General features: G+C 34.2%; 1 protein-coding gene across 2 annotated transcripts in view; it reads left to right on the top strand.

Moving 5' to 3' along the window:
• The first annotated feature begins 7435 nt into the window (after positions 1 to 7435).
• The window catches only part of LOC110101907 (pre-mRNA-processing factor 39), a 33465-nt gene continuing 13690 nt past the window's right edge, over positions 7436 to 27210 (top strand). For both annotated transcript variants that reach the window (XM_028697584.1, XM_020830004.2), the window contains exons 1-11: positions 7436 to 7586; positions 8366 to 8812; positions 8988 to 9091; positions 12100 to 12329; positions 12949 to 13116; positions 13805 to 14165; positions 14672 to 14815; positions 17435 to 17587; positions 17652 to 17768; positions 18975 to 19055; positions 19144 to 19293. In XM_028697584.1, coding sequence (XP_028553417.1) covers positions 8392 to 8812; positions 8988 to 9091; positions 12100 to 12329; positions 12949 to 13116; positions 13805 to 14165; positions 14672 to 14815; positions 17435 to 17587; positions 17652 to 17768; positions 18975 to 19055; positions 19144 to 19293 — 1929 coding nt within the window. In that variant the 5' untranslated portion in view covers positions 7436 to 7586; positions 8366 to 8391. The remainder of the gene's footprint in view (positions 7587 to 8365; positions 8813 to 8987; positions 9092 to 12099; positions 12330 to 12948; positions 13117 to 13804; positions 14166 to 14671; positions 14816 to 17434; positions 17588 to 17651; positions 17769 to 18974; positions 19056 to 19143; positions 19294 to 27210) is intronic.

Raw genomic sequence — 27210 nt, forward strand, 5'->3', positions numbered from 1 at the left:
GGGCTTGTTATAAGAAGGCCAAAAATCCTAGCAGAAAAACCACGATGCCCACTTCGTGTGGGAAAAACAACGATGCCAACTGGCATAAGTAGGTGGCCTACTCTACAGGCCTAAATGACCCTAATGGTCTCTAGGGCTCACAGAAGGGGGCAAGCTTTGACCTATAGGGCCAAAGCTTCGTCAGTGAACTAACCTAAGGCTGTCTACCTAAACATGCTAGAATACCTATTAACAAGCAGTGTGTGACGTGTAGCAGTTTTGATATATAATTAAAAAAAAATTCTACTTTACAAATTGCAGAAATTATACCTGACTATATGTGGCGCTGTCACTTAAAAGCTTATAAGCAAACGGTCCCGTTTAGTTCCCGATCAATAAGCTCCAATGTACCTCGCAAGAAAAAATAACAGAGAAATATATATATGAGCGTAGATGCCATTCAGAAAAGAAATGCAGATAGATAATGAAAATATAACTAACAGAAAATTAAATATAGCTAACAAGAAATTCAATAATTGCATCTATAGAACATGTGTATGTAACAAGCATTGAATTAAGGTTAATTTCCATTAGTTGATTATTAATGGGTTAAAGAAAACTAAACCTAAAAAAACGTGTCACTAAATTTTGATTTTGATGTTTCTATCATATAGGGAGCATGCATCCTAAGTTTATGTTTTATAAAACTTGGTCCTTAATTTTTGTCCTTAAGTGTCACTAGTGTTATGGGGCAAAAGGAAATATTTTTTCTAACCCCTCTGGACATTCGTACATATATCCCAAGATTCAGGAATCCATAAATGAAATAAGCCAATGAGTAGAAAATTAGTAGAAATGCAAAAGCTAGAAAAAGAGAAGAAAGAAATACGACAAAATGCTAGAAAGAATGAATGGAAACTAAAATAATAAATAGAATGTTGGCATTTTGTTATTGAACATGTTTCTTCGAAGTCGAGCATGTCTCTAAGACACCATTCACTCTCATTCAATATGATATGAATAGGAGAGGAGGTGTTTAAATGTCATTCATTGTCCCCACGATCCAAGTAAGACACTTGAATGAGACTCAACTCAAACAACTAAACCTACCCTCTAAACAAAGCTCCAAACGACAAAGAGAAACAAATCCCTAAAATAGACCTCTCACTTAAAACCCAAAACAAGATCTTACTACCCACTAAGCCCAAAACCACTTAGAAAGCAAGTGCAATCAAGAATAAAGATAGCTTCCCTATGAAATACTACCTCGTTCCAAAAAAATACATTAACGAGTCTACCACACAAAACTAATCATAAAGCTACGAATTCTAAAACAACTCACGAAAAACTTCAAATGAAACGACAAATGAAAATCTAACAAAACACTTTCTAACGCAAAACAATCAAGTGCCTCTTTCTCATTTGGAGTGGGGTAAAATTCATGAAAATTATCCAATAAGGAGAATTCGCAAAACCACCTTCGTTATAAAATATTAGCAAAAACCTTCCAACATAAAGCGGCTCATAAAACTTTCTCATGACACAAACTCATCAATAATCTACACAAAGAAGACTTTCATGATTCGTGTAACCAACTTAGTAGGAAAGCACCCAATTATACATATAGAAAAAGAGAACCAATAGAATGCTCACGCTATTGAAATCACAAAGCCAACCATATAATACACTACGTGAAGCGCATGCCAAAACTAACTCTCAAATTTACCCTGATCATGATAGTTAAGCAATGCATATTTAAGAAATGAGGAATAAAATTATACTTCTCCAAAATCACGTGACGAACGAATATTTCAATCTAATTTGCAATCATAGGAAAGGAAATTTGATGCCATTTCACTCTTTATAATATCCTGCTAACATGAGGCAAAGTCACAGATCTTTTGATATAATATAAATCGTAGAAGCCTTTAAGTCACAAAATGATTCATGAGATCTCTTGACGAATTCTTATTATTTATGTTACATGCCACCAAACATCCAAGAGAGCACAGAAAAATCTCGCCATTTTATTTCAATCCATCTTGAGCCAAATACAAATAAGAAGAGAGAGATTTTGGAGCTAATTCACTTCTCTAAAATGTTAGAAGCAATGCCCCAATCACAATATGAATCACTTTCACAACAATTTCCATTTGGTGCGAAATATTACTCTCATTTTTATTTCTCCAATCGCCACATGAGACATCATAAACTATTTTACCTTCATTTTCATTCCAATGGGTCACAAATGTATACGATAAATTTTGCAACCACTTCCAAATTTTCTCCCTAAACACTTATAAAACTCACCAAAAGATAAAGTTTCATAGTGTCATTGCATTAAATTCATACATACAACTTTCATACGAAACATAAAATTGATAAATGCCCTCCAACCTCTAAGCCCAAAAGATACTCTTCAACATGACGTACTCTACAAAACTCTCCAACCATAGAAGAACTTAATAAATTTTTTTTGGCATAAAACAAGTCATAGAATTTTCATCCCAGAAGTAACTCATGAAATTATTTTTAACAGAATGAGATAAATGGAACTATATATATTTTGAGAGTGAAAACCCAAAGCCGCGCCCTTTTTTAATCAAGTAGTAAGCAAACAACTTATCTGACATTAAACTTCAACCAAGAATGCAATTACGAAAAAGAAGTTTAATACAAACTTATTCTCTCAAAATTCAACAAAAGAGGTATTATCAGGTAATTACCCACATGCTTTTCATATAAGGCTTCAATGAGTAAAGACAAACCTAGAAGATATTTATATTCTAACCTATCACTATCCTCCAAGTGAAATTGGAAGTATAAATGTAACTCGAGGCCATTTCATCTCTTTTTTGAAATTCAAGGAGATACTCCAACCGACAAAGAGTAAAACTACGCTTAGAGCTACGAAAAAAACTCATATTTGAAAATCATGAATATTCTCTAACACCTCTAAACTTATGCATGCTCACCAAAGGTGTATGAATAAACACAACACTCTCCAACATATCTCTAAAAATACTTTATGAAAGACTTACGAATAGTCATCACTTCTTTCCAAATTATATAACAACTAATACTGCCAATGTGTGGAAGGGTTATTGAAATTTTCTCATGTGTGAATGTAGTATGCGACAAGATATAAACCATCCTTCGACACAAATTATAAAGCCAATGTAATTTCAAAAGCACCAACAACTTCTCTTTAACACCACTGCAAGAGAGTATATAAATCTCTTTTTTTTTTACCTCTACAAAAAGAAATCATATCTCAACTATAGTCATCTCATCGCAAATAATAACAGAAGAAGATAACCAAATTTTATTCAACCACACTATGAACATCCATATAACAATCTAAAGCATGGACACGATCATGAACAAGAAAGAGACTTATATCTATGTAGCAGAAATTAAAGAAATCATTCAATGAGCATATATGAAAGAAAAGAAATTATAAGTCACCATCATCTCATCTCCAGACAAAAGACCAAAGTAAAATAGATCTAAAACTTCAATCTCTAATACCCTCTTTTTGAAGAAATAGGTTGAGTATAAGAAAATGTAAGGGAAGAAGAAGAAGGGCAAATGAAAGAGGTATACCTGCCTAAATCGTCGTCGGGGCTTGGCGTCGGGCTCGAACGAAGCAGGAGGTCGTCGGCTCTAGCATGCGAGGAGCGACAAAAGTTTAAGGTATCGGCCCTGGCGTCGGGTCGGAGGGGGAGGATGAAGCGGCGAACGGGAGACAGAGAGATGGAGGCGGCTAGCATCGAGTTCGGTCCAGCTAGTCGCACGAGAGAGCCGGAGACAGCGGGGTTCGGCTTGGCTTGAGGTCGTCCAAACGGGGTGGTTCCGTTCGGCAAAGCCACGCGAGAGAGAGAGAGAGAGAGAGAGAGAGAGAGAGAGAGAGAGAGAGAGAGAGCTTCGGTCTGGGCTCACGAACGGAGGGAGGCCGAGAGGGAGATCCGTTTCGATTTGCCTGGGCTTGTCCGAAAATCTGAGAGGGAGAGAGCCTTGGGAACTCCAGGATCTCGCGTGAGAAGGAGGCTTTGGCTCTTTTGGGATTTGCGAACTAGAGGGAGACGGGAGAAGGGAAGGAGTTCCTTCTTGCGAACTGAGCCAGAGAATCCGAGAGGGAGCGGGGAAGATGAAGTCGGGTGTGTGGGAGAGCAGGAGAGCTTTTTTTTCGCCTCCTCTTGTCTGGTCCCAACAGAGAGAGAGCAGCGCGAGTGATCCCCGCATTTTGGCTTCGGTTAGGGCACTAGAAGGAGAGCAGGGAGATCGGGGCGGTCGGATCAAGTTCTTGATCGGACCGTAGGATTCCAATTTTTTTTTTAAATTAATCGATTCTTGATTAGGATTTAGCTAAACCCAAAGGACTAAAACCAAGTTCAAAATTGGGTCAAGTATGGTTCGATCCGGGTCAACTCGAGCTCGCCTCGACTCGACCAAAACTAATTCAATAAAATAGGATAAAAATAAATCGAACTCAAATCCATGCCGATTCGACTTAAATCGAGCCCGACGAGGCCCGATCGAATCGATCAAATGCGCCTGAGGCCTAATCAGGACAAAAACGAGGTCAACACATGTTATCGATTTTTAACTATCTATATGTGAATACCTAATTTATGTAATCTTTATAAGGAAAATCAACACTTGTTCTCAAATAATCTCATCCTCTTCAACTGTGAGAAAAGAATTATCATTGTACTTTCTATTATATAGTGGATTATTCAACTAGATCAAGTCCCATTATTTTTAGGTTTTCTACATAAAAAATTTTCTCATTTTCTACAACTTTCACTATGCGTGCTGATTTTTATGAAATACTATAATATTAGAAAATAATTTGAAAATATTAAAATAGGAATTTTCACATTTCTATGACTTAAAGGCATTAAAAAAATCACTTGAAACTCACCTTGATTTGGTTCAAATAACTAAAATCTCTCATTAAAAGTTTCCAAATTTTACCATGGAGGCTCATAAACCTGTATAGGTAATTATTAAGTAGTTTTTAGAACATACTAATAAAACTTACTTATTGATTACTTCTCTTTATACCCTCGCCATCATCATCATCATTATCATCTCCTTTAAGCTCAAAATCTATAACATCATATGGTTACGACCTTTCTCTTATAGGCCAATGCTTAATCATCCAGCCTATGTGGCTCTCAATCTATTATACCACCCTTCAATTGCCTACTAGTTGTCCCTCGAGATGACTAGTCTCACCATACTAAGAGAGAGAGAGAGGATGAAATTAGTGGGTGAAATGGCTAGGAGTGGTGTGTTATTCAATTATGTATGCACTAAGGTTGAGATAGAGGTATTTATATTCAATTATAAACTTGATTATATGACCAAGGCTAGCTTAAGCAGTGTGATATGATGCATAATGAAAAATATCATATGTTGAATGTTAAAGAGTAGAGAACGTCATAAATGACTAAGGAAATGATGAGATTGAGTGTTTTTAAATCACCAGCCTTTTATAGGATGGAGTGACAAAGAATGTATTGTGACAATCATAAATGTTGGGATAACCTCAATCAACATGATGTGAATGCTTGTGATATGCTGCCTAAAAGGTGAGCGATGAAGTCTAAGATTTATATTTGACTGCCAAAATGGTTGGTGAAAATCTTCAATCACCCATAATTTGTCACCATCACTCAATTGTGAGAAGAATGTTACCATATCCTCCTTGTTGATCTCAATTTCTCCTACAAACACTTTTTCTCTTCTATTCAAAGCTTATGAAGGCAATGAAAAGAATACATGACAGCTAATAGAAGAAGGAGAGGGGTAAATTTATAGATGAAAATGAACGAATTTTAAATTTTTAGAAATTAAAATTGATTGTGCATAATTAATGGATATAACTAGGTTTACTTGTGAGTTTTGTAGCGCCAACATGAGGGTCTTGAGGTCGTTAAGGTTTGGGGGTAACCAGTTACCAACCTGGAGCCCATAATGGTTATATGTGGAGGTTTCAGCGATATTTGCGTAACACAAGATAACGATGATTGCACACTCACTAGTGGAGGTTGTGAGGGTTCTATGTGGAGGCCTCAAACGACATTTGCATAACACAAGATAGCGATGATTGCACAGTCACTAGTCTTCACATGTTACACAAATCAATGAGAGTCGCATTATATTTTGATTATGTATAATTCAAATGAAAAAGAAATATGATAGATTCTTTGTTTGAGATGAATGCAATGTTTTATAAAGTTGATTGTAAAGTTGTTGTGGAGAAAAATAGCTTCGCTACTGATATATTCTCAAAAAATTATTTTGATCTAGCACGAATCTCAAAGCAATATCAAGCCGGAAACTTCAAAAATTAAATCTGAGAGCACTTGAACTTCGATTTCAGTGAGCTTATAGTCAAACTAAGCGTCTTGGAAATACGAATCCAACGACACCAAACTCAACTCAATCCGAGCCCAAATGAGCCCAAATCAAGCACCCGAAATGTTGTTGGAAAGTTAATACCACAATTTGAGTTACCAAACAGTATTCGATTTTAACGAGCTTATACTCAAATCGAACGGCTCGACGAGACGAATCCAATGAGCCCAAGATCGCCAAATTTCGACATCATAAAGACCTTCAAATGTCTGACTAACGGTGCACGATCAAGGGATTCAATATCAACCATCCATTCGACTACTCCCTATTTGCCCCCGATCTCACACTTATTTACGAGCTATGCCACTCCAGAAATCTATAAATAGAATCCTCATTTCTCATGAGAGGGGGACCCAAGCAAGAAGAAGAGAAGAGAAGCATAGGAGGGAATAGCTCATCCTCGATCAACACCGGAATTCTTCCCGCCGCCTGAACAACGCCGGAGTTCGGCCAGACACTCGAGTGACGCCGGAATTCTTCCCAATCAACATAAAAGTCCTGCTCGACTTCGGATTTCAGTACGACTTCCGGATGACACATGAATTCTGCCCAATTTCCTTAGTGACGTCGGAACTCTGCTTGACTTTGTAACTGAATTCCAATTTAGAAGAAACTCACTGTAATCTGATCGTCCTAACTTGGTGGATAAATCAGTCTCTTATATATCAAACAAAACACTAGTTGAATTATTTCAACTGGGCATGGCCTCGTAGTTTTTCCCCTTTCAGGGTTTTCCACGTAAAAATACTGGGTTTTTTTTCTGTTATGTTTGTGTGCTGGATATCCGTACAACGCTGAGATGAAAATTTTTTAACTTTATCGCCGCGTATATTCTAGCCCGCAACAGCTACTATATTGCAAGAGTAATGTATTATAGCTTCTTCAAAGGAATGTATTATAGCTTCTTCAATCAATTAGTTTAATTAAATTCTCTTTCAATTAAACCCTGAATTATCAATATCACTATATTCAGATCAAATTAGTACCTGCTCTAATTTTCAGTATTAATTGTTAACCTAATATAAATTCGATCTAGTGGATTCGGGTCCAGGCATGCCAACCCATTTTCCGTCCCGCCGCGCAGCTTTAGGTATAAAACTTTCGAAGGAGCCCTACGCCTCTTCTTCGTTATTCCTTGTAATTTTCTCAAAATTCCATCCATCGCCGGTCTCTACCGAGTGAGTACTTCAAACTTCACACAGATCTTTCTGCAGTACTTACCGTCTATCGTTTGAATTACTCGATCATAATTTAGGGTTTTGGTTGACCGCAACTTTCTTCCCTGTCTTTTCTTCCTAGGGTTTCATTTTCTTCTACTATTGGCTTTCTGTAATTAGGGTTTTGGGCTCTTTCATCATGCACAGGTTACGTGCTTGTTTCAACTATAGTTCTCTCTTATTTTTTCAGCAAGGGAACGCTTGGCGTGATTGTTGTTGTAATCACTGCAATGAAATAATTTTCATGATATTTTAAGCATAATTTTTAGAGTATGCATCGCGATCTCGCATATTAGTTTCGCAGTATCAGTTGCAGTTCTCCTCACTAGAACTATTGCAATGTTCTTCTTATATATTCTACAAATAAAGGTTTCCTGCGAGTGTATTCGTAATCAGTACTAAGAAAGTAGCAAAATTGTATTTTATTATAATTGCTATACCATGCATCAAAATCTCATAGATTATACTCGCATTACCATTTGCAGGTGCTCCCAACTTAAACTATAGCAATTATTCTTTTATCCTTGGCCCTACTGTATTCAAGCATGTGACCTTGATGATTGCATTTTCAATACTTGTATCTTTGAAAATAAGCACCATGAATTTTTTTAGGCCTTGTTGATGTATATTATAGTTACAGAGAACTTGCTATATATCATCTTTACTTTGAACTGCTTGGGCAGTTTAGTTTCTCTTTTGCCTGATGTCTTATTTCTTGGTGGAACATGTGCCCATTGCAGTTTTTTTTTATTAATAATTAAAGAAGATGGAAGATAATCTGCAAGTTGTTACCCAAGATTCTAGCATGACCGAATATTCTACTGTTATTGATGCTCCTTCAACATACACTATGACCGATTCAGAGAAGGGGGTTGAAAATTTGGACTCATCTGCATCACTTCCCTCAGCACAAAATTTTAATCCTGATGATGAAAATGCCCATGCTTATGGCACAAGTTATGGTGCAGTCCATGTTGCCAATGGGAATGTAGTATCTGATTCTTGTGCTGTTGCTGCTGCTACTGATAACCTTGTTAGCCAGGAGGTGGATGCAGCTGTTCCCACTCATACAGTCAACTATGATTCGATGAATGGAGTTCCCAGTGAAATAGTTGACTACCAGTCCTCGGAAGTTGTTGAATATGGTGCTTCTGATCCACATGCTGGGGCACAACATTTTGAAGAAGGTACTTGGGCTTTCATATTACTTGAAGCTATTCTTGGAATTTTTTCTTGGGAAATCATTTAGCATCTATCTTTTGTCACAGTTTTTTGTTAATTTTGATGTTTTGGTTATTCTTTGTGCCTAGTTATCCACCAGTTAATTTTGTTTCTATGCTTTGTTTTATTTGTATGTTGCAGTGTATTCTGCTGAGGAGGAAAGGCTATGGAATGCTGTTAGGATTAACTGTTTGGATTTCAATGCCTGGACAGCCCTCATTGAGGAGACTGAGAAAGTTTCAGAGGTGTCTCAGCTGGCCTCCTTTCAATTATTATTTTTACCTCATTCATGGATTTTCACCTATTAATTTGGCTGAACATATGAATCACATGTTTGCCTAAATAAATATTCATTTTGACATATTAATTTGACTGACCATATGAAGCATATGCTACCTAAATAACATTAAACATGGACTTTTAATGAGAATAAAACAATGACATACCAAGTACATGCATTTGAACTATCCAATTTATGAAATTGTTTGCAGAAATAGATTCATATTCTTGATTTTCTTATATTGTTTGCATTATTTGTGTCAACCTAAAAACATGATGGATTTACACCTTTTGCCTGGTCAGTTATGTTCTATACTAGTAAGATTGGGTTATACATATATATATATATGTATATATATATATATATGTATGTTTGGATAATTTTTAAGTATGGTAAATCAAACCATCCTAAATGCTTAATTGTTGGGATAGTTTTCTTTTATTTCTGCTTTGTAATCTAGCTTGGACTACGAAGTGTATTCTAGATTCTTGATCCTAAATTGATTATGGATTTTTGATATGGATCACATATCCTAATTTGGAGTTTAAAATATTTAATATGAATTTTCGACCATATCAAATCTAAAATCCAAAATTTTGATTATGGATTCTTTTCGTAGTCCATATCCCTTCTGAACAGTTAAATTTTGTGGGAGCTGTGTTAGAGTTGATTGAATGAATATTTGTTTTTTTTGTTTAGTTTGGGGAAAATTTTGTCAATTTTTTTACATAAGGGCTTACTTTGAAGAGTTGCATATTAAATTTATACTCGCAAAAATAAATTAATCTATAGACCATTGTTAAATGACTTTTTTTCCTTCAAGGATTCGGTTTGATTTCTTCCCCTTTTACTTGTTTTCCACTTTGCTTTTTTGTTTTGATATCAATTTTAAAGGACCCATGCTTTTTTGGTTCTGCCTCTGTTTTTTCTTTTTGAAAAAACCCCCTTCTTTAATAAGCGAAAAAGGTTTGTTGCATTTTCGAAATTTCTGAAAAGAAAGGCTTGTTACTTTGTAAAACAGATAACTTGAACAAATTAGCATGTTATTTGATTTGATGACGTCTTTTTATGTAATGTCATGCTATTAGTAGATGCCTCTTTTTGTTTCATTGACATCTTTAATAAATAACATTTAACCTTTTTTTAAGTCGTTTACATTTTCAAGCTATCCAATGGTTAAAGTAAAGAACAATAAAAAGAGGTAAAATAGCTACCATTGATCTTTCTAGATAACATTGCATCTCACAAGTAGCACAACATTGTACCACACTGCATTTGGTAAATCACTTGGTCATTAAAATAATTACGTTATCTAGATGACATTTCTATTTGATAATATTGAACCGAACAAATTCTAGATAGTATGTTTTCTTGTTCTATTGTTTTCTTTCACAAAACAGAACCAAAAGTACAGAATGGCAAATTTGTAAGGCCTAAGCTACTGCTACTATTTGAAATATTGAAAGATATGGGACAGAGAATTACACTTCTGCATGAATAAAAAATTCCTCAAGAGTTTTGAGGGAAGGTTCTTATCAGATATTGTGTCCAATGATATGGCTTCTTAGTTCCCTTGGTATCATTTTTGTACACTATATATATATATATATATGGGCCTTGGCCGTATAAAGGGCACTGCTATTTTAGCAATGTGATTTTGGCAAGATTCTTGGTGCATTCCACTCTCTTTTATCAATTTTCCTATCCCTTTAGATCTGCCTACCATGGAAGAGTTGTTGGAGCAGAACAAGGCAAGAAGAAATATGAGAAGTGTGAGGAAGTATGAAAAGCTTAAATTCCCTGTGAAAGCTGAAAAGGTGCAGAAGAAATAGAAGGGAATTAAATAAAAACCTGTGATTTAACCGAGAGCTGCACTTGATATAATCTATGGTGAGGAAGATGTTGGAGCAAGGTGGTTGGAACAAAGATATGGCTGGAGAGGGGCTTCTTCACAATTGCTTTGGTTTAGGCCTTCTTTATATTGCATGCCTCTCACTTTTCATTTGGATCCATGAACGGTTTAGAAGAATGAATTCAATGTTCTCCATAGGCAAGGAATGAATAAAGAAGCACTTCACAAACGCAAATATTTCATAATATGGAGAAAATTGCACACGAAAGAGCTACAAATCCTTGAAGAACATGCCATCGAGTTCCTAAGTTTGTACTGTTCTAAAGCAAGTTGAAAATACTGGTCAATCTGATTATGAATAGTATGATGCACCATTTTCTTAACCTCTTTTTCACAGACAATCTGCACTTGACATTTAACAAAGCCTATAGGCATCTAATTGCATCACTTCCTTTAGAAGCTTAGGCTTAATTTACGGGTGAAATGAGCATTTTTGTGTTATTGCAGTAGTTATGTCCTCTGTTTTTAATTTTTTTCTTAATTGCTTGTTTTTAAAATTGTCAACAATGACATTCATTGCAAGCATCAAACTTTTTTTCCCTTAGCCCTTTTTATTCTGCCTTTTTTGTCCAGTAAGAGATATAGTGAACTTAATCTTATGAAAGCTAAATCCATATGGGGTGTCTCATTGAGATTATGTTTTATTGGATTCTGAAAATATTTTGTTTTTTTCTTAAATTATTATTTGAACGAAAAGATGTCTTAAAATTGAAAGGATCTGCTCGCTTAATAGTTGGCATTAAAGTCATCAACGTAACATTTTTCATATTCCTTCTCTTTTACAAAGGGACAAGAAAATCAGGTTTTGTGCTGAAATAATTTATAAGTGTTAGTTATTTCCAAGTAAATTTCAGTTTCAATAAAGTTTAGCCTTGAGTTTTTATTGATATTAGGTTTGGAATGTGCGGTATGTGAAGGTCAAAGGCTGTGTGGGTGGGTTGATATTTGGTAGTTGGAGCTTGCTGTTATGACTTGAGAAAGAAATAGTATTGTTAGTCCTTATATTAAGTAAAAAAAATAAAAAACTCATGAATGTCTGGTGTGAATTGTTTTCTTTCCAGATTAACATCTTAAAGATTCGGAAAGTCTATGACGCTTTCTTGGCTGAATTTCCCTTGTGCTTTGGTTACTGGAAGAAGTATGCTGACCACGAGGCTCGTCTAGACGGTGCTAACAAGGTATTGGAAGTCTATGAGCGTGCAATTCTAGCTGTTACCTATTCCGTGGATATTTGGTTGCACTATTGTCTTTTTGCAATATCAACTTATGAAGACCCAGACATCATTCGAAGGTATTTTAAAAAATATTTCTACATTTTTTTTTGATTAGCTGTGATTTGTTTGTTCCTTTCTGTGGGGTTTCCTGTGTATTCTTGTTCTTCTAACGTGGTTTTGATATGTATGAGGCAGCCATACAAACATATTTGGAAGAAAGGTTTGCTGGGATTGCACCTTAGAAAACATAATGTTCAATACTCTTGGTTTTGGTCTGCTCAATTCATTTCAATTCATTTTTTTACAAGCTCTTATCTGCATAATGTGGCTTTATTGCCCCTGTTTTTCTCGTTGAAAAGGTCTTATTAGTAATCTCGTAGTACACGATTACTTTAAGTATCATACTCTTGATGCCACCATGGGTGAACGAATATTCAAAATGCTGCTGGAGAGGTCAGGCATTATTAGGGGCCTTGGTTGCCCTCATGCTCTCCTTGGTTAGAAGAACATGGTATGAGCATTTCAGGAAGGTAAATGCAGTGTGTTAGTGTGTAAGTTCAGATTGGTCATATGTTGCATGGTTAAATTTTTATGTTTATGCTCCTATTCTGAGTGCTTCCTGTTTTATTTATGGGTTCACACCCATCACGAGGAGTGAAAAATTTGAGCTTTTGCTATTCTCTTCATGTTTTTCAGGTTGTTTGAAAGGGGATTGGCTTATGTTGGAACTGATTATCTTTCGTACCCACTGTGGGATGAATATATTAGATATGAAGAATCACAACAAGCATGGAGTAATCTGGCCATGATTTATACCAGAATACTTGAGAATCCTATACAGCAATTGGATCGCTATTTCAATTGGTAGTATACATGCCACATACGTGCTTATTCCTTTTTTGTTTCCTAGTATTCCTTCAAGTGGATCATGTGATTTAACGCACATATATTCTCTTGTTTTGAAATATTTTATTTATATATTGGAATCTTCTCTTGCATTGTATGTAAATTGTAAAGTACTACCCTATAATACTCAAACTAATGCATTCCATTGTGTGCACGATTAAATCTTTGTTTATTCAGTGTGCTTTCTGATGCTTCCTTTCTGTTATGATCTTACCGCCCATTGCAATGCGATCACCTATATTCACTTTTATATCATTGAACTAGTTTTAGATATAAATTGCAATGCGATCACCTATATTCACTTTTCATTCTGCACCATAAAGCATTGCATGTCTTAGTACCCCATCTTATAGAGTTTTTTCTTAAGTTTGAGAGGGACTTTTCTATCACACAACAAGCCTGATGCATTCCTCTACTTCAACCATCCAACTTGAATTCTACTAATAATATCCTCATCTATTTACCATCACTCTGAACAATAGACCCAATATATCTAGAACATGTATTCTTATTAATGACTTAGATCACCCAAAGTTACAATCCCCTATTAGATCTATTAGATATAAATTAACAATGTGTATTTTTTATTTTTTTAAAGAACTCTGTTGCTTCATTGTATTTTATTGTTTCTGTTATTATTTTTCAGCTTTAAGCACTTGGCTGCCAGTCGAGCTTTATCTGAAATAAGGACTGCTGAAGAAGCTGCCTTAGTGGCTTCTTCTGTTGAAGTTGACGGTCATGGTGTTGAGGGAGAGGTTTGTGCTGATGGTGTAGAGCAATCTTCTAAACCTGTAAGTGCAGGCTTAGCAGAAGTGGATGAGTTGGAGAAGTATATTGCAATTAGGGAAGAAATGTATAGGAAAGCTAAAGAGTTCGATTCTAAGATCGTTGGTTTTGAAACAGCTATTAGAAGGCCATACTTTCATGTCAGGCCTCTTGACGATCCAGAGCTTGAGAACTGGCATGGCTATCTGGATTTTACTGAAAGAGGCGATGATTTTAACAAGGTACATTTATTAGTTGGTTTGATATATATGCACTTTGTGGATCAAAAATCTCATGCAGTTTTCTTGGAAGGGCTATAAACCTTTGAACTACAGTGGCTTATTATATTGTTTAGTGGCTAGTGTGTTCGAAGAAGCTACCTATTAAAATGGGATATTGAACTGAGGATAAAGCACATGGACATACTATGTGGTTTCTGTGAGGCTAAGTACTTCAACCCTCATTAGTCACTGGACATTCTGGGTGTTACACAGTAAAATATCTATTGTTTGAAATTCAAATCTCATACATGCAGGTGTTTGATTATTGCTCACCCACTTAACCATCTATGTCTTTGGAAAGGGGGGTCCCTCTTCATATTGAGGGGCTTCTCTGATCGGCGGACAAAGTACTGCTTGTGCAAACCTCAGTTGAACCATGACAAATTCTTTAAACTTTCAGTTTAATTGTTAGTTATTTATTATGTTTTTAAATTTCTCTTTATATATTCTCTTTCATTCTGTTTCAGGTTGTCAAGTTATATGAAAGGTGCTTGATTGCATGTGCCAACTATCCTGAATACTGGATCCGCTATGTGTTATGCATGGAAGCTAGTGGAAGTATGGAGCTTGCTATCAATGCTCTGGCTCGAGCCACCCAAGTCTTTGTCAAGGTGCTATTTTCTTCTTATGCAGAACCATGCGGTGTTCAGTTCACTTTGCTCCTTTTTAATTTAGAATGCAGCTTACACATTGTTTTGCTTCTTTTTAATTTAGAATGCAGCTTACATATTATAGTTTACCTATGATGAAATTGGAATGGTTAAAGTCATGTAATACCCATAAGAACCTGTTTGCTTATTATATTCATTTGTCGATTAGTTGATTGATAAATTTAATTTATTTTTGCTTATTGTGTGTTGGTTTTTGTTTATTGATTCTCTGATGTTCATATATATCATTCCAATGGGAAATATACTATTCTGTAAGCATGCCTGTTAGACCTTAATGATTGGGTCCATCAATGCTGAATGGGAATGTTAATGCGGCAGTGTGCATATTGTGGGTGTGGTATGTTCCCACGAATGGAGTAGCAAAGTCATGTACAATCCAGATGAACCTGTTTGTGTTGAATCTGCTAATGATTGTCTTGTTGATAACTGAGTTGATCTTGGTACATAATAGTTGTATCTTGGGTTTGGATGGAAAATCTCTCTTTAATAAAATATTACACTCACGGTGATGCCAAATGGTTGGATGTGTAGTATTTTGATATTATTATTTAAAATACATGAGCATTTAGGATTATGGAAGTTATAGGCGAATCAAGTTTAATTTATCCTTCAACTAAGCCTTAGGTGGGCAATGAAACATACTTAGGTAATTTACTTGTGTTGAAGAATCAATTGTTTTTATATCAAGATGCCTATTATACTACTGTTTTTTTTTTGTGTGTTAAGACAATTAATAGAAAAATATAAAAGGAACAAAATGATCTTTGAAATGCATATGATCAAGTACAATGATAATTGATTTGATGGGCACTAAGAAGGAAGATGTGTAATTGGTATTCTTAAAATTTTAAAATATGCATGATTTAGTAATTATTAGCATATAAAATAGTTATAGAGTGACTGAAGAGTTTTTTAAACAATTACATTATACCGAAGTTCAATATTTAGTCCATTTTATTGACATTTTTTAATGTGTTAGCTATGAAGATGTTTATAAAAGACATCCAAAGTGTAGTAGCTTGTTGAATGCTATTTGCACATGACACTTTTGAAATAAATGAGTTAAAATTTATGAGGGAAATTATTAGAAGATAAATGTGCTTAGAATTAGTGAAATTAAAATTGATAATATGATATACAATTTTGTTTTATATAAAATTGATAATTAACATTTGATATTTGAAGATAAGTAATTTTGAAGATTGGAAGGTTTAAGCGTCTTTAATCTATTTAAGAAGGAGATGGATGGGATGATATTTTTAAATTTAACAAAGTTCAATGGTTAAAACCGAGAAGCTCCTTAAGAGTACTATGCTAAAAGAGATTATTATGAAATAGTATGGTTAACCTTTGTGTAGCTCAACTTAATTTGGTTATCTAGATGTAAGTGCTTAAAGACAATTAAGTTGCTAATAGACAAATTTAGTATAACTAAAATATGATTGTTGAAATGAATATGGGAGTAATAGGAATGTGTTAGGAAATACTTGGAATTCCCAAGTAAAACTATCTTAATGAAAACAACGAGAACAATCCACAAATCCAAAGGAAAAACTAGAAAAAACAATAATTTTTATTACAATAATCAAACTAGCGGAAGAAAAATAACAAGATACAATTGATCCTCTATTTGAGAGGAGGATCTATCTCTCTCAAATATCTAGATGCCACTAGAGCCCAAAAACCTAAACCTAAGAGATCTCAAATTTTAGCCAAATTCAAGATGCCCTAACCCTAGCAAAATATATTACTTAATTCATAAAATTCAAAATGAAATCTCTAAACAGCCCCTACTTTGAAATTTCCCTTATAATTCCCTCAAAAATATTTCCTAAACACCTCTCTCATGGCGGGGCGATCGGATCATGCGTACAGTAGGAGAAACTTCCTCCCGTTTCATCCGTAAGCCGGTCCCGTATGGGCTGGCTGGACCGGCTCAGTGGACCGGTCTAACAATACTCCCCTCCCAAAGATCCATCTTGTCCGCAAGGTGGAAAGACTACACCCCCTCCATTCCTTTGTCATCACAAATGGTAGGAATCTGAAGAGTTCGGTCCTTAAACCTGTGCCCTGGAGTATACCTCATTAAAAGTCTGATCAAATGTAGATGCAAGAGCTTTTGAGTTCTGTTGTAGTAAATGTTGAGGATGAAGAAGATGATTTTAAGGAGATAGATGAAGAGAGGTGGGCTACAAATTTGGTAAGAGAGAGAGAATGCAAATGATGATGTTGAAATAGATGGTAGAGAATATTAGACAAATCATATTCTATGCATGCTGTAAACTTAATCAATGTAATTGATTTTAAATATATCTTTTGGGTACTTTATTTAAGATGATTTGTTTAGCAAGTTGTTGGTACTTGAATGCAACAGAATTTAACCTTCATTATTTTACGTAACTGTAGATTATTGTAATAAATCGATCAGTAAGTTCTGCATGTTTTCGCAGTTATCATTCCTGCAGTACTTCTCGTTTGTATAGTTTTATTCACAATACTATGTTTGACCATCTATTTTTCTAGAAAGTTGATATAACTTTTCTTTCTTTGCTTTTACAGAAGCAACCAGACATTCATCTTTTTGCTGCTCGATTCAAGGAACACAGTGGAGATATGTTAGGTGCACGCTCAGAGTATGAGCTTCTTTACTCAGAAATATCACCCGGCTTTTTAGAAGCTATATTGAGGCATGTGAACATGGAGTATCGTTTGGTAAGTGGTTAGAAGAAACTTTTGATTTCCTGAGATATATATCTCAAGTTTTAAAAATGTGTAGGGAAACAAGGAGGACGCTCTCTCCATATACGAGAAGGCTATTGCTGCTGAACAGGAAAAGGACCAGTCTCAGATCTTACCGATGTTGCTTATTTTGTATTCACGCTTCTTGTATTTGGTATGCTTTGTACAAATTGCACGACATTTCCTGTCAACTGCAATACCATTTGCACTGAATCAGCATTGTTTTCATCATAATTATGATCGTCATCATCAACTTTATCTGAGCTATTTGGATTAAATTTAAATATTCTCCTCCTCTGAATCTTGTTAGCCATTGCATTTGGTGTTGATTCTAGTTTAATTGAATCATTTTTAGATAACCTTTTTCTGTGTTTAGTCTACCCATTTTCTTCCTAGCCCTTTTATGAATTCTAGTGCACCCTTACCCTACTATGGTTCGTCTACTCTGAATTATACATGACTAAACAATCTCATCTATTTTCTGTTATTTGGCCTTTTCAATGATACTCTCACAAAATATTTTTTAACTCACTGTTACTAAATTTTTTATAATCAGTATGCTGTTCAGTTTTGCTTTTTGCGTCTTAACAATGAGATGTCTTCTATATATTTGGTTTAGTTTTGTCTACATATGTAATATCTCTCATTGAATTGACATGATATAGTTGTGATATGAGTTAAAATTCCTGATCAGAATTCTGGGGAGAAGTGTTTTGTGTTCACTTATGGGCTTGATTTGTCTGGATTTTTAGCATATGAACTGCTACTTCAACTTTTTTCAAGTTATTGGCAACCAAGCACTTTGGTTTGTTATGCAAAGATTTGGTACATGATACTGGGTTTGGATATTTAGACAAGCAGAACGAATAATTTATTTGAGTTGACAAAATATTGAAATCTATTTCTTCACGGTTATTGTAATTATGATAAGATAAAAAATAATTGGTATCTTGATGGGGTTGATGATTCTTGATAGACACATTGTACCTTAAGTATTTGAGTAGTTCACACGGTCACCTTGCTCATCATATTTGACAGCTCGAAGTCAAGTTGTTCTCGTGAAATGGTTTGATTATCACATGCTTGCAATCATATTCTTCAAGATTGCATGAGTTAACTTATCATTTGGCTTATGTGCAAGCATTCACAGAACTTCTCAATAACCTTTAAAAAAGTAACTGTTGCTTTGATTGCAGTAGTGTTACGTATGATGATGATAATGCTATTTATTTATTTATTTTGCGGGCTTCTGAGGCATTGTGGGGATGGAATTGTTGCAGCCTAAGCTTTTTCAACACTGGCATGGATTGTCATATTTATTTTGGGTTTTATTTAGGTTTTGTTCTTTATTGTTTTGCAGGTTGCTGGCAATGCTGAAAAAGCAAGGGACATTTTCTCTGGAGCCCTAGAAACTACTCAACTATCAAAACCTATTCTTGAGGTTGCTTTCTGTTGAGATACATTTTTTTACTAAAATTTTGCTTTCTCCTTGTAGTTATTATATTGAACTTGATTTTACTTCTGAATAGGCTGCCATTCATTTGGAATCAATTCTTCCTTTTCCAAAGCGTATTGAATATTTAGATTTACTGGTCGAGAAGTTCATTACGCCTAATACAGACAACTACTGTGTGGCTAGTACAACTGACAGGGAGGATATATCATGCATATTTTTGGAGGTAATTAAGCTGCATTTGGTAGCTTCTAAATTATGGAAATATGCTCCAACTTTAATGACTTCAGTTATTAGTTTCTAATACCAGATGCAAATGCTTGTTTATAGACCTTTTCAGGTGATGAATTTCTGTTTATATGCATCGAAGTATAATCTTGACAGTACCCTTGTTTGATACTGCTATGTTTCATCTCATTACCTGTTTTTTATTTGCTTGAGTATTTAATAGTTAGCACCCGACCATTAAGAGGTTCCAACTTATTTAGCATTCATGGATTATATAGTTAATACATATTCAAAATTTTTTTACATGACACATCATCTTCATCATCATCATCATTAGGCCTACAACCCAATGTATTTTGGAGCAACTATATGAATTATCATTACCCATTCCTAATGTGTTGTTTGAGGTGTTAGTTTTATTTTATATAATTTTTAATAGAATTTCTATTCACATTTTTTTTATTGAAAGGCTGCACGAACCCATTCTCATTGAAAATAATCAAATATTTGCAAATAAAAAAAAAGGAAACTAAACAACTGTAAAAGTTAAATAGTTGTGCTAAACAGATCTAAAGGCACATTTGGAAGATTAGTCCCCATTCTCTTCTTGTAGTTTTGAAGAGGCTTTTTTCTAATAATTGTCCATCCAAAAAAAAGCTTGGTGGATTATGTTGAGCTAGATGGTTGTCTTTTCTTTTCTTATGAAAAAAAGGGGAAAAAATCATCTATTGTTTCTTTCTTGTCAAATATTCTACACTACAGTAACGAAGATGTACTAAATATCCTTTGAACCAATCTTGATGGAGTGCCTCTCCAGTAAGAACAAATAGATTCAATATTATCTATAGGAACTATGACGCTAAAGAGAGGATGAAGCTTTCTACATATATTAGAGATGAAGTCACAATTAAAGATGTTAAAGCCATCATCTAATGAGAATTACACATCATGCTAGTTGTGGAGGTAGCCAAGCTATGTCATGCTATAGGAGCTATGACGCTAAAGAGTGGATATTAATATGAGAGCTCATATTATATATGTAAAGTATGTTAGGAACTTTACTCATGTAAATGTTTGAACTAAGAAAAGCATTCTTTCCAATTCCATATATACTAATGAGTTTGAATGTCGCTATTTATGAAAAAATTGTATAGGACGTTGAAAAGATTGTTAAAGGAAAAAATCCACTCCAGTGAGTTCTAATTGGAATTGAGCAAGAACCATCCTTGTTATTTTTTGCCTATCCATTTTCTTTCCTATTTTTTCTCATCAAGTTTATGTTATTGACTAATGCATCCTCCAGAAGCACCAAAGTATTTTCCATTACCTTATCTTTAATTGATGCTACTCTTATAATCTCTCTCATATAAACAAATTCGTTTATCCTTCTAGTTTTAATGTATGTACATCTTAAATGTTATTACTACAACTCTCCACTCGTCTATCTATAATTTTTTTGTCTTTGAATGTTTTGATCCATATAATCTCGTTGCTATATTTAAGTTTTGTTGAATTCATCTTTATGTCTCTATGATAATCTCTTATTGCATTGTATATTTTAAGCACTTCAACATTTTTACTATCCAACCTTATATAATTAAAAGTTATATTTTCTTTTGTATTCCCATTCTTCAATATAATAGGTATATGTTTAAACTTTTCACAATTGAGTATCACCTGGCCTTCTTACATATTTGTTGATAATTATTAAGTAAACAACGACAAGTAAAATGGCATGTACTTAACCCTTGTTCTATTAATTCTAAGTCTGTTATCTTTTAAGCACTTTAATGTATTTTAACTTGTTTCTACGGGGGCCTTACCATTTTGAACAATTTTACTCCAAATAAGTTCTGCCATGATAACTCAGTATATTTTTTGTAAGCATCTCTCTTAAGCCAAACAAAGAGACATTGATGTAAAACATACATGCAAAGATGAGTTACTTAATGAATTTGTACGCTTAATATTTAGAGCACAATAATTATATCCTTATAGTGATTTTGAACGACAAAATAAAATACAAGGAACGATGACATGAGCTTAGGCTAAATCACATGCATGGGAGTTAAGATTATAAAACAGTCAATTTAATCTAATTTTGCGTAACAATAATCCCTAAACTAATAATGAGTTTAGTTACTATAAGAATCCACTCACTCAATTATCTAATTTACTAAGTTATAGCTGATGAGAATTAACATTGTCTTCATGACTCCACAATAACTACAAATGAGGGGTAAACTAGGAAAATAAGAGACTATGAGGGAGAGTCTACCCAAATAAAGAAGTTCTACGAAGCTCTGGTGGTAGTCTATAGGTTTGAGAGGAAGTAGACAACAACTGGCAGCTTCTTAGGCGGCTGGACGACAACAAATCCTTGCTAGTCTTTGGACATCAAGCAGGTGGCCTCGGGCAGATTCCGGACAGCAGCTTTTGACCCTCCAGGATGCTGGATAGCGGTTTTCTTGACTCCGAAATTCTGGACAGCAAAGTACACCAGTCTGGAATGCTGGACAATAGCTGGACAGCCGGGGACTGGACAGATCACATGACTTGCCCAGAAGCCTGAGCAATAGCTTGGCGGGGAAAAATCTCAGACTTCCAAATCTCTGGAACCAGGGAACTAAGGAAATATTCTAGGGAATCTGTGAATGGCAGCAGGAATAACCTTGGGATTCAAATTAATTCCAAATGGGAGGCTTGATTGGGGCGGCAGCCAAGGGGAGTTTAATGGGGTCTAGGCGGCGAATTGGAGAGAGAAAGTGAGGGGAAAATGATTAATTAGATCCGTAATTTAAGGAATCTAGTTAATTAGTGGGGGGGGGGAGCTTGGTTGGCTGGCCAAGGAGAGAGGAAGAGGGTGAGTTGGGGATTAATGAGGTGGGCCCAAGCAATTAGTGGCTTATTTTCTAAAATATGTAATTAATTTCAGATTGGAGGATTAATAGGGAAGTTTCCTAAGAATGAATCACCTTAATTGGAGGGAATTTGAAATTGATTTTAAATCCTTTCCAACTTAGTATTAATCCCAAATAGGAAACTAATGAAGGCTAGTTGAAGGGATCCAAAGGGAGCAAGGGAGACTGGCGGGTTGGGGATTTGGAGGAGGCGACTGGTGGGGGAAAACCATCAGTGGTCCGGCGGCTAGGTTGAGTTGGGAAGGTGGTCGGCGGAATGTGGAGGGGTTGGGTAGGGGTGGCGGTTTGGGAAGGGGAAAACGGGAAGTGGGGCTGCCGTCGGCTATGGAGGAGAGGGGATGTGACCGGCTGTTTGGGGAAGAAAAAGAGAGGAAAAGAAAGAACGAAAAGAATAAAGAGAAAACAAAACCAAGAGCTCACCCGCCGGTGACGGTCACCCGTCGGTGAGCTGTTAGGTACTCCGTTAGCCTCTCCTAGGCTTCACCACCACTCTCTAGAACTCACAAAGAGATCATGACAAAAGCTGAATTTCATTTCAATAATTATCATCCAAATTACAAGAGAACTAGCCTATAAATAAGCATCAAGACAAGAAAAGAAACGACAACTAAAATGCCCTTCGGGCTACAACATCACATGACCACTCCTAGGGGTAAAATGGGAAAATAGAGAAGTAAAAATAAACTAGTACATAAGACACATCAAAAATAAAATAAACTCCAGATTGTAGCCGTTGATCTTCCGATGTTCTCATCAGATATAGCGTGAATGCTTATATGTAATTTAGTCCTCTGATTGGGAGCTCTTTGTTTACTTAACAGTTGTTTCTTATGCTTATCAGACATTTCTTTGATAGATTAAGCCAAGTTTAGACGTGATTCCATCCCCTATCCTTCTCTGATTGAAGTTTTTTTATTTAAAGTTAAGGTTTTAGATAATATATATTCTATGGCTGCCACAGGTAAAGCTTCACGGTAATGACTATTCTATCTTTGTTTTATAAGTCATTATATATACTAGTTTTATTGCACGTGCATTAAATGCATGTGGACAAAATTTTAAAAATAAAAATTCATCTCTTGAATATTTATTAGCATTATCATTCTTAAAAAATATTAAGTTTATCGCTATAAGTAATTACAACTATTAATTTGTTTAATTAAGAGATATATTTTTTGTTAAAATTATAGTAGAAAAAATATATTAATATAATTTCACTGTTTAATATTGAAAAATACATATTTTTTCTCTATGGAACTAATAATATAATAAAATCAATCATTTAATATTTTGAAAAAAAAATCACAATTTTTTATCATAAACATGCTATTATAACATTATATTAATATTTTAAATTAAAATTATAAAAGAGAGGAATTTTATCTTAAAATTGTAAGTGCGCTCAATGCACACTATAATAATTTTTAAAGTTTGCACAAAAAATTCATAATTTTTAAAGTTAGCACAAAACTAATAAAAGTGCACAATCACTATGTCTACCTTATTAGGATTGTACAATATAATCAGGTATGGTAAGAATTTAAAATTAATGACTATATACTATAATTATATTTACAATACATGTAATCTAAAAATAATGGAATCCAAATTATAATTAACAACGGTATGAAACAAAAATTTTCTAATTTTAGAGAGAAAGAAATAGTCATTGGAAGATAAAATTAATATCTACAGGCACACAAAAGAAAAATAGGATTTATAAATCTAACAAAAAAGAAGGAAGTAAAAATCTAGTGCTAAAAGTTTTGAATTGAATATCTCCTAAGTGTCCATACCCCAAAGAAAATTGAATATTATCACTAATTAAAACCCATAATCACATTAAGTCATTGCTTTAAATATAATATTTCAAGCACTTACCAAAATATAGTAATCACTTTGACTACCCTTGTGATGAACCCATGGCAAACCATAAATTCCATTGAGATTACTTGAAATATTGCCTAGCTTCATTTCTATTTTGTATACAGAAGAGTTACCAATTTATACTTGTGCAATAAGAAAAAATAAGATCAACATGAAAAATCAAAATTATGAGATAGAGTTTTGATTTATCATAACCATTTACAAAAATTATTCTATTACTATAATTGATGTTAAACATTAATCATATTGCACAGAAGAACCTGTTTGCATAGGTTGGCTGAATTAGTTGGATATAGAAGAAAGAAAAGGAAATCATTTACCAACTCATATTAGATGGTTGTTAGAGACTTAGAAATGTATTCAGTTTCGATATGTTTTTGATCGAAAAAGAACGCATGTGAATTTCTACCAGCAGAATTCAAGTTTCTCAATCTCTATTACTGTAATTTAAGGAAACATTATGTGATATCAAGATTATATATGTGTTATGATATTCTCAATGGATGTATTCATGACATGATGCTGCAAAAAATGCACTTATTTATTGAAACAAATCTAACAAATTTTGAACTGAAAAAGAATCTAAGAAAATTGAGCACAAGGAAAAGTTAGATTTAGAGTTCCATGCATTTATCAGTCCAAACTATTCATCATAGGTGCAACTGTGTACAACAAAAATAAAGTAAGTTGATGATATCACATCTAAAGCAAAATTTAGGGATAAGACCAAAAATTTTAATAGTCTTGCTTGGAATAAATTTTCACTCATAAACTACTTATGGTGTCAAATATTTTAGAAAAAGGGAGGTTTAAAAGGTGACAAACCTTAGACAATGTTTGGAATAACCATAGTTTTGGAGGTCTTTGAATTGTTGAAACTCTAGAAGAAATAAATTAACTTTTGCAGCACATACACATTTGATAGTGTCTCATAAATTAACTTTTTGCAACAAGTTAATTTAATAATAAAACCTCTAGAAGAAACAAAAATTAAAAAAGAAAGCACCTAAATCCACAGTTAATCAAATGCAAAGAAAAAAAAAAGTGACAAACTATGATTTTCACTTCAATTCAAGATCAATCAGCCATAAAAAGACACGATGAAAGGAAGTCGGCCAAAAATCAGTCAAATATATTGTTATTTATTCTGCTTCCTATTTTTTTGTTATTTCAAAATAGCTGATGCAAGAATGTTAGCAGAGAACAACACACATGGTGATGGACTAAATTGGGAAGCTTCAAGTTATCATGAGAGGTAGAAATATGAAGCTGGGCCTATATACTCAAAGGTAGAAACACAAAGACGGGCAAATATCCATGTCACCCAGAAATAGGAAGCCCAAATATACAAATATTTCAAAAACCTATTATTGAGTCAAGTTAATAATCCAAATAAGAATTTGGAAGAAGCAAATTAATATCCTTACTCACTTGCTGCTGAAAGAATCTAATCTATCATGACCTGAAATCACATTAAGAAGAATTGCAATATCAGCAATACAGTAAAGTAAAATATATAAAACAAGTAGATCTAAGCAAACAGCTCCCAAAACCAAAACAACAAAATGAAGATATATAGATAGATATAGAGAAAGAGAGTGTGTGTGAGCGCGCGCGAAGCCATTCCAAGCCAACATGTCCCAAAGCAGTAGCAACCAGGAACAAATAAAACAAAGATATAGAGTAATTAAGAAAGAGTGAGATGAAGGTGAAGAAAGAGTGAGATGGAGTTTTTGCTGAATTGAAACATGATTTGTGCTTAAACATGAATGTTTGTGCTTGTGTTGTATGTAAAAGTAGCAAGATATAAGTATAATCAAGTTAAAATACTAGCGAAGCTGTTAATTTATTTGAAAATGAGAAAAATTATACAATTTTAATTAATTTATCATATAATATATTTATTTTAAAATAAATGAAATAAATTTGAGATTTATTCAATTTAAATTTAATCTAAATACGTTCAAGCAATTGCAAGGATAAAAAAGGTTATTTTTTAATTCCAATATTTCTAATGGTTAGTAATCAAATGCCTAACATACAAATCATAAAATAAGATGTCAAAAAAAAAAAAAAAAAAAAAAAAAAAAAAATAAAAAAAAAAAAAAAAAAAAAAAAAAAAAAACTGGAAAAGAAATAAAAAATTGCTGAGAAGTTAGAAGAAATCAGATGATTTAAGAAATCAAAAAAAGATATGGAAGAGCAGAAATTCAAATTGTTCTAACCAAAACGACTATATATAACTATTGAAAGCAGTGGTTTGGCACTTTTTAACACAGGAAAATCCCAACAAAGACTTTCATCGAGTTTAAATCCAAACTAAAAGAAAAGGAGGAAAAGATCTTCTCATGGAATTACAATACGTAAAAGCAGGATAAAGTTACCAGCAAAATAGTTTCTCCGGCTCTGAAGTCTGAACTCAAGCAGATCAAAAAGAAAGATCAATATATCATCTTAGCTTTAGTCGCCTCCTAACCGCTACGAAATTAGTGAAATATTTGAGGGTTCTTTCAATTGATCAATGACAAACATCAAAGAAGAAGAAGAAGAAGAGAGAGAGAGAGAGAGAGAGAGAGAGAGAGAGAGAGAGAGAGAGAGATCAACCAAATGGTAACTCTACATTTTCTCCTGATAAAGAAGAAGACGGCAGAAGCATGAATTTGAGAGACAGAGAGAAAGAAATGAAGAGAGATAATCATCAATTTTATATAGATAACTGCAGCTTCATGATCAGGTAGAAGAAGTAGAGAAAACTTCTGAGGACGAAACAAGAAACAGAGAAAGCAATCTCGAAGGCTTGGGCGTTGTCCGCGGGGAAGGAAGGAAGTAAAACCCTATCTCAATGATGTCTACAAGAGGGGAAATTAATAGCTGAAAAGTGAAACTGCCAGTTGCGGTAGAAGATGAAACGGCTGGAGATCTCGCTGGTTTGAGATAGAGAGGCGTGTAACGCTGTATGGCCATGATATAGAAACGCTAATTTGATGTATGAAATTAATTTTTTTTAATGAGTGAATAAATATTTTGTAGGAAGAAGTTACGTGTGTTTTAAATGAAGAATTTGAGAAGTCACAAATGAACGTTCCAGATCATTTTGAAAATTTACA

This window comes from Dendrobium catenatum, unplaced genomic scaffold (assembly GCF_001605985.2).
Source record: "Dendrobium catenatum unplaced genomic scaffold, ASM160598v2 fragScaff_scaffold_974, whole genome shotgun sequence".
NCBI lineage: Eukaryota > Viridiplantae > Streptophyta > Magnoliopsida > Asparagales > Orchidaceae > Dendrobium > Dendrobium catenatum.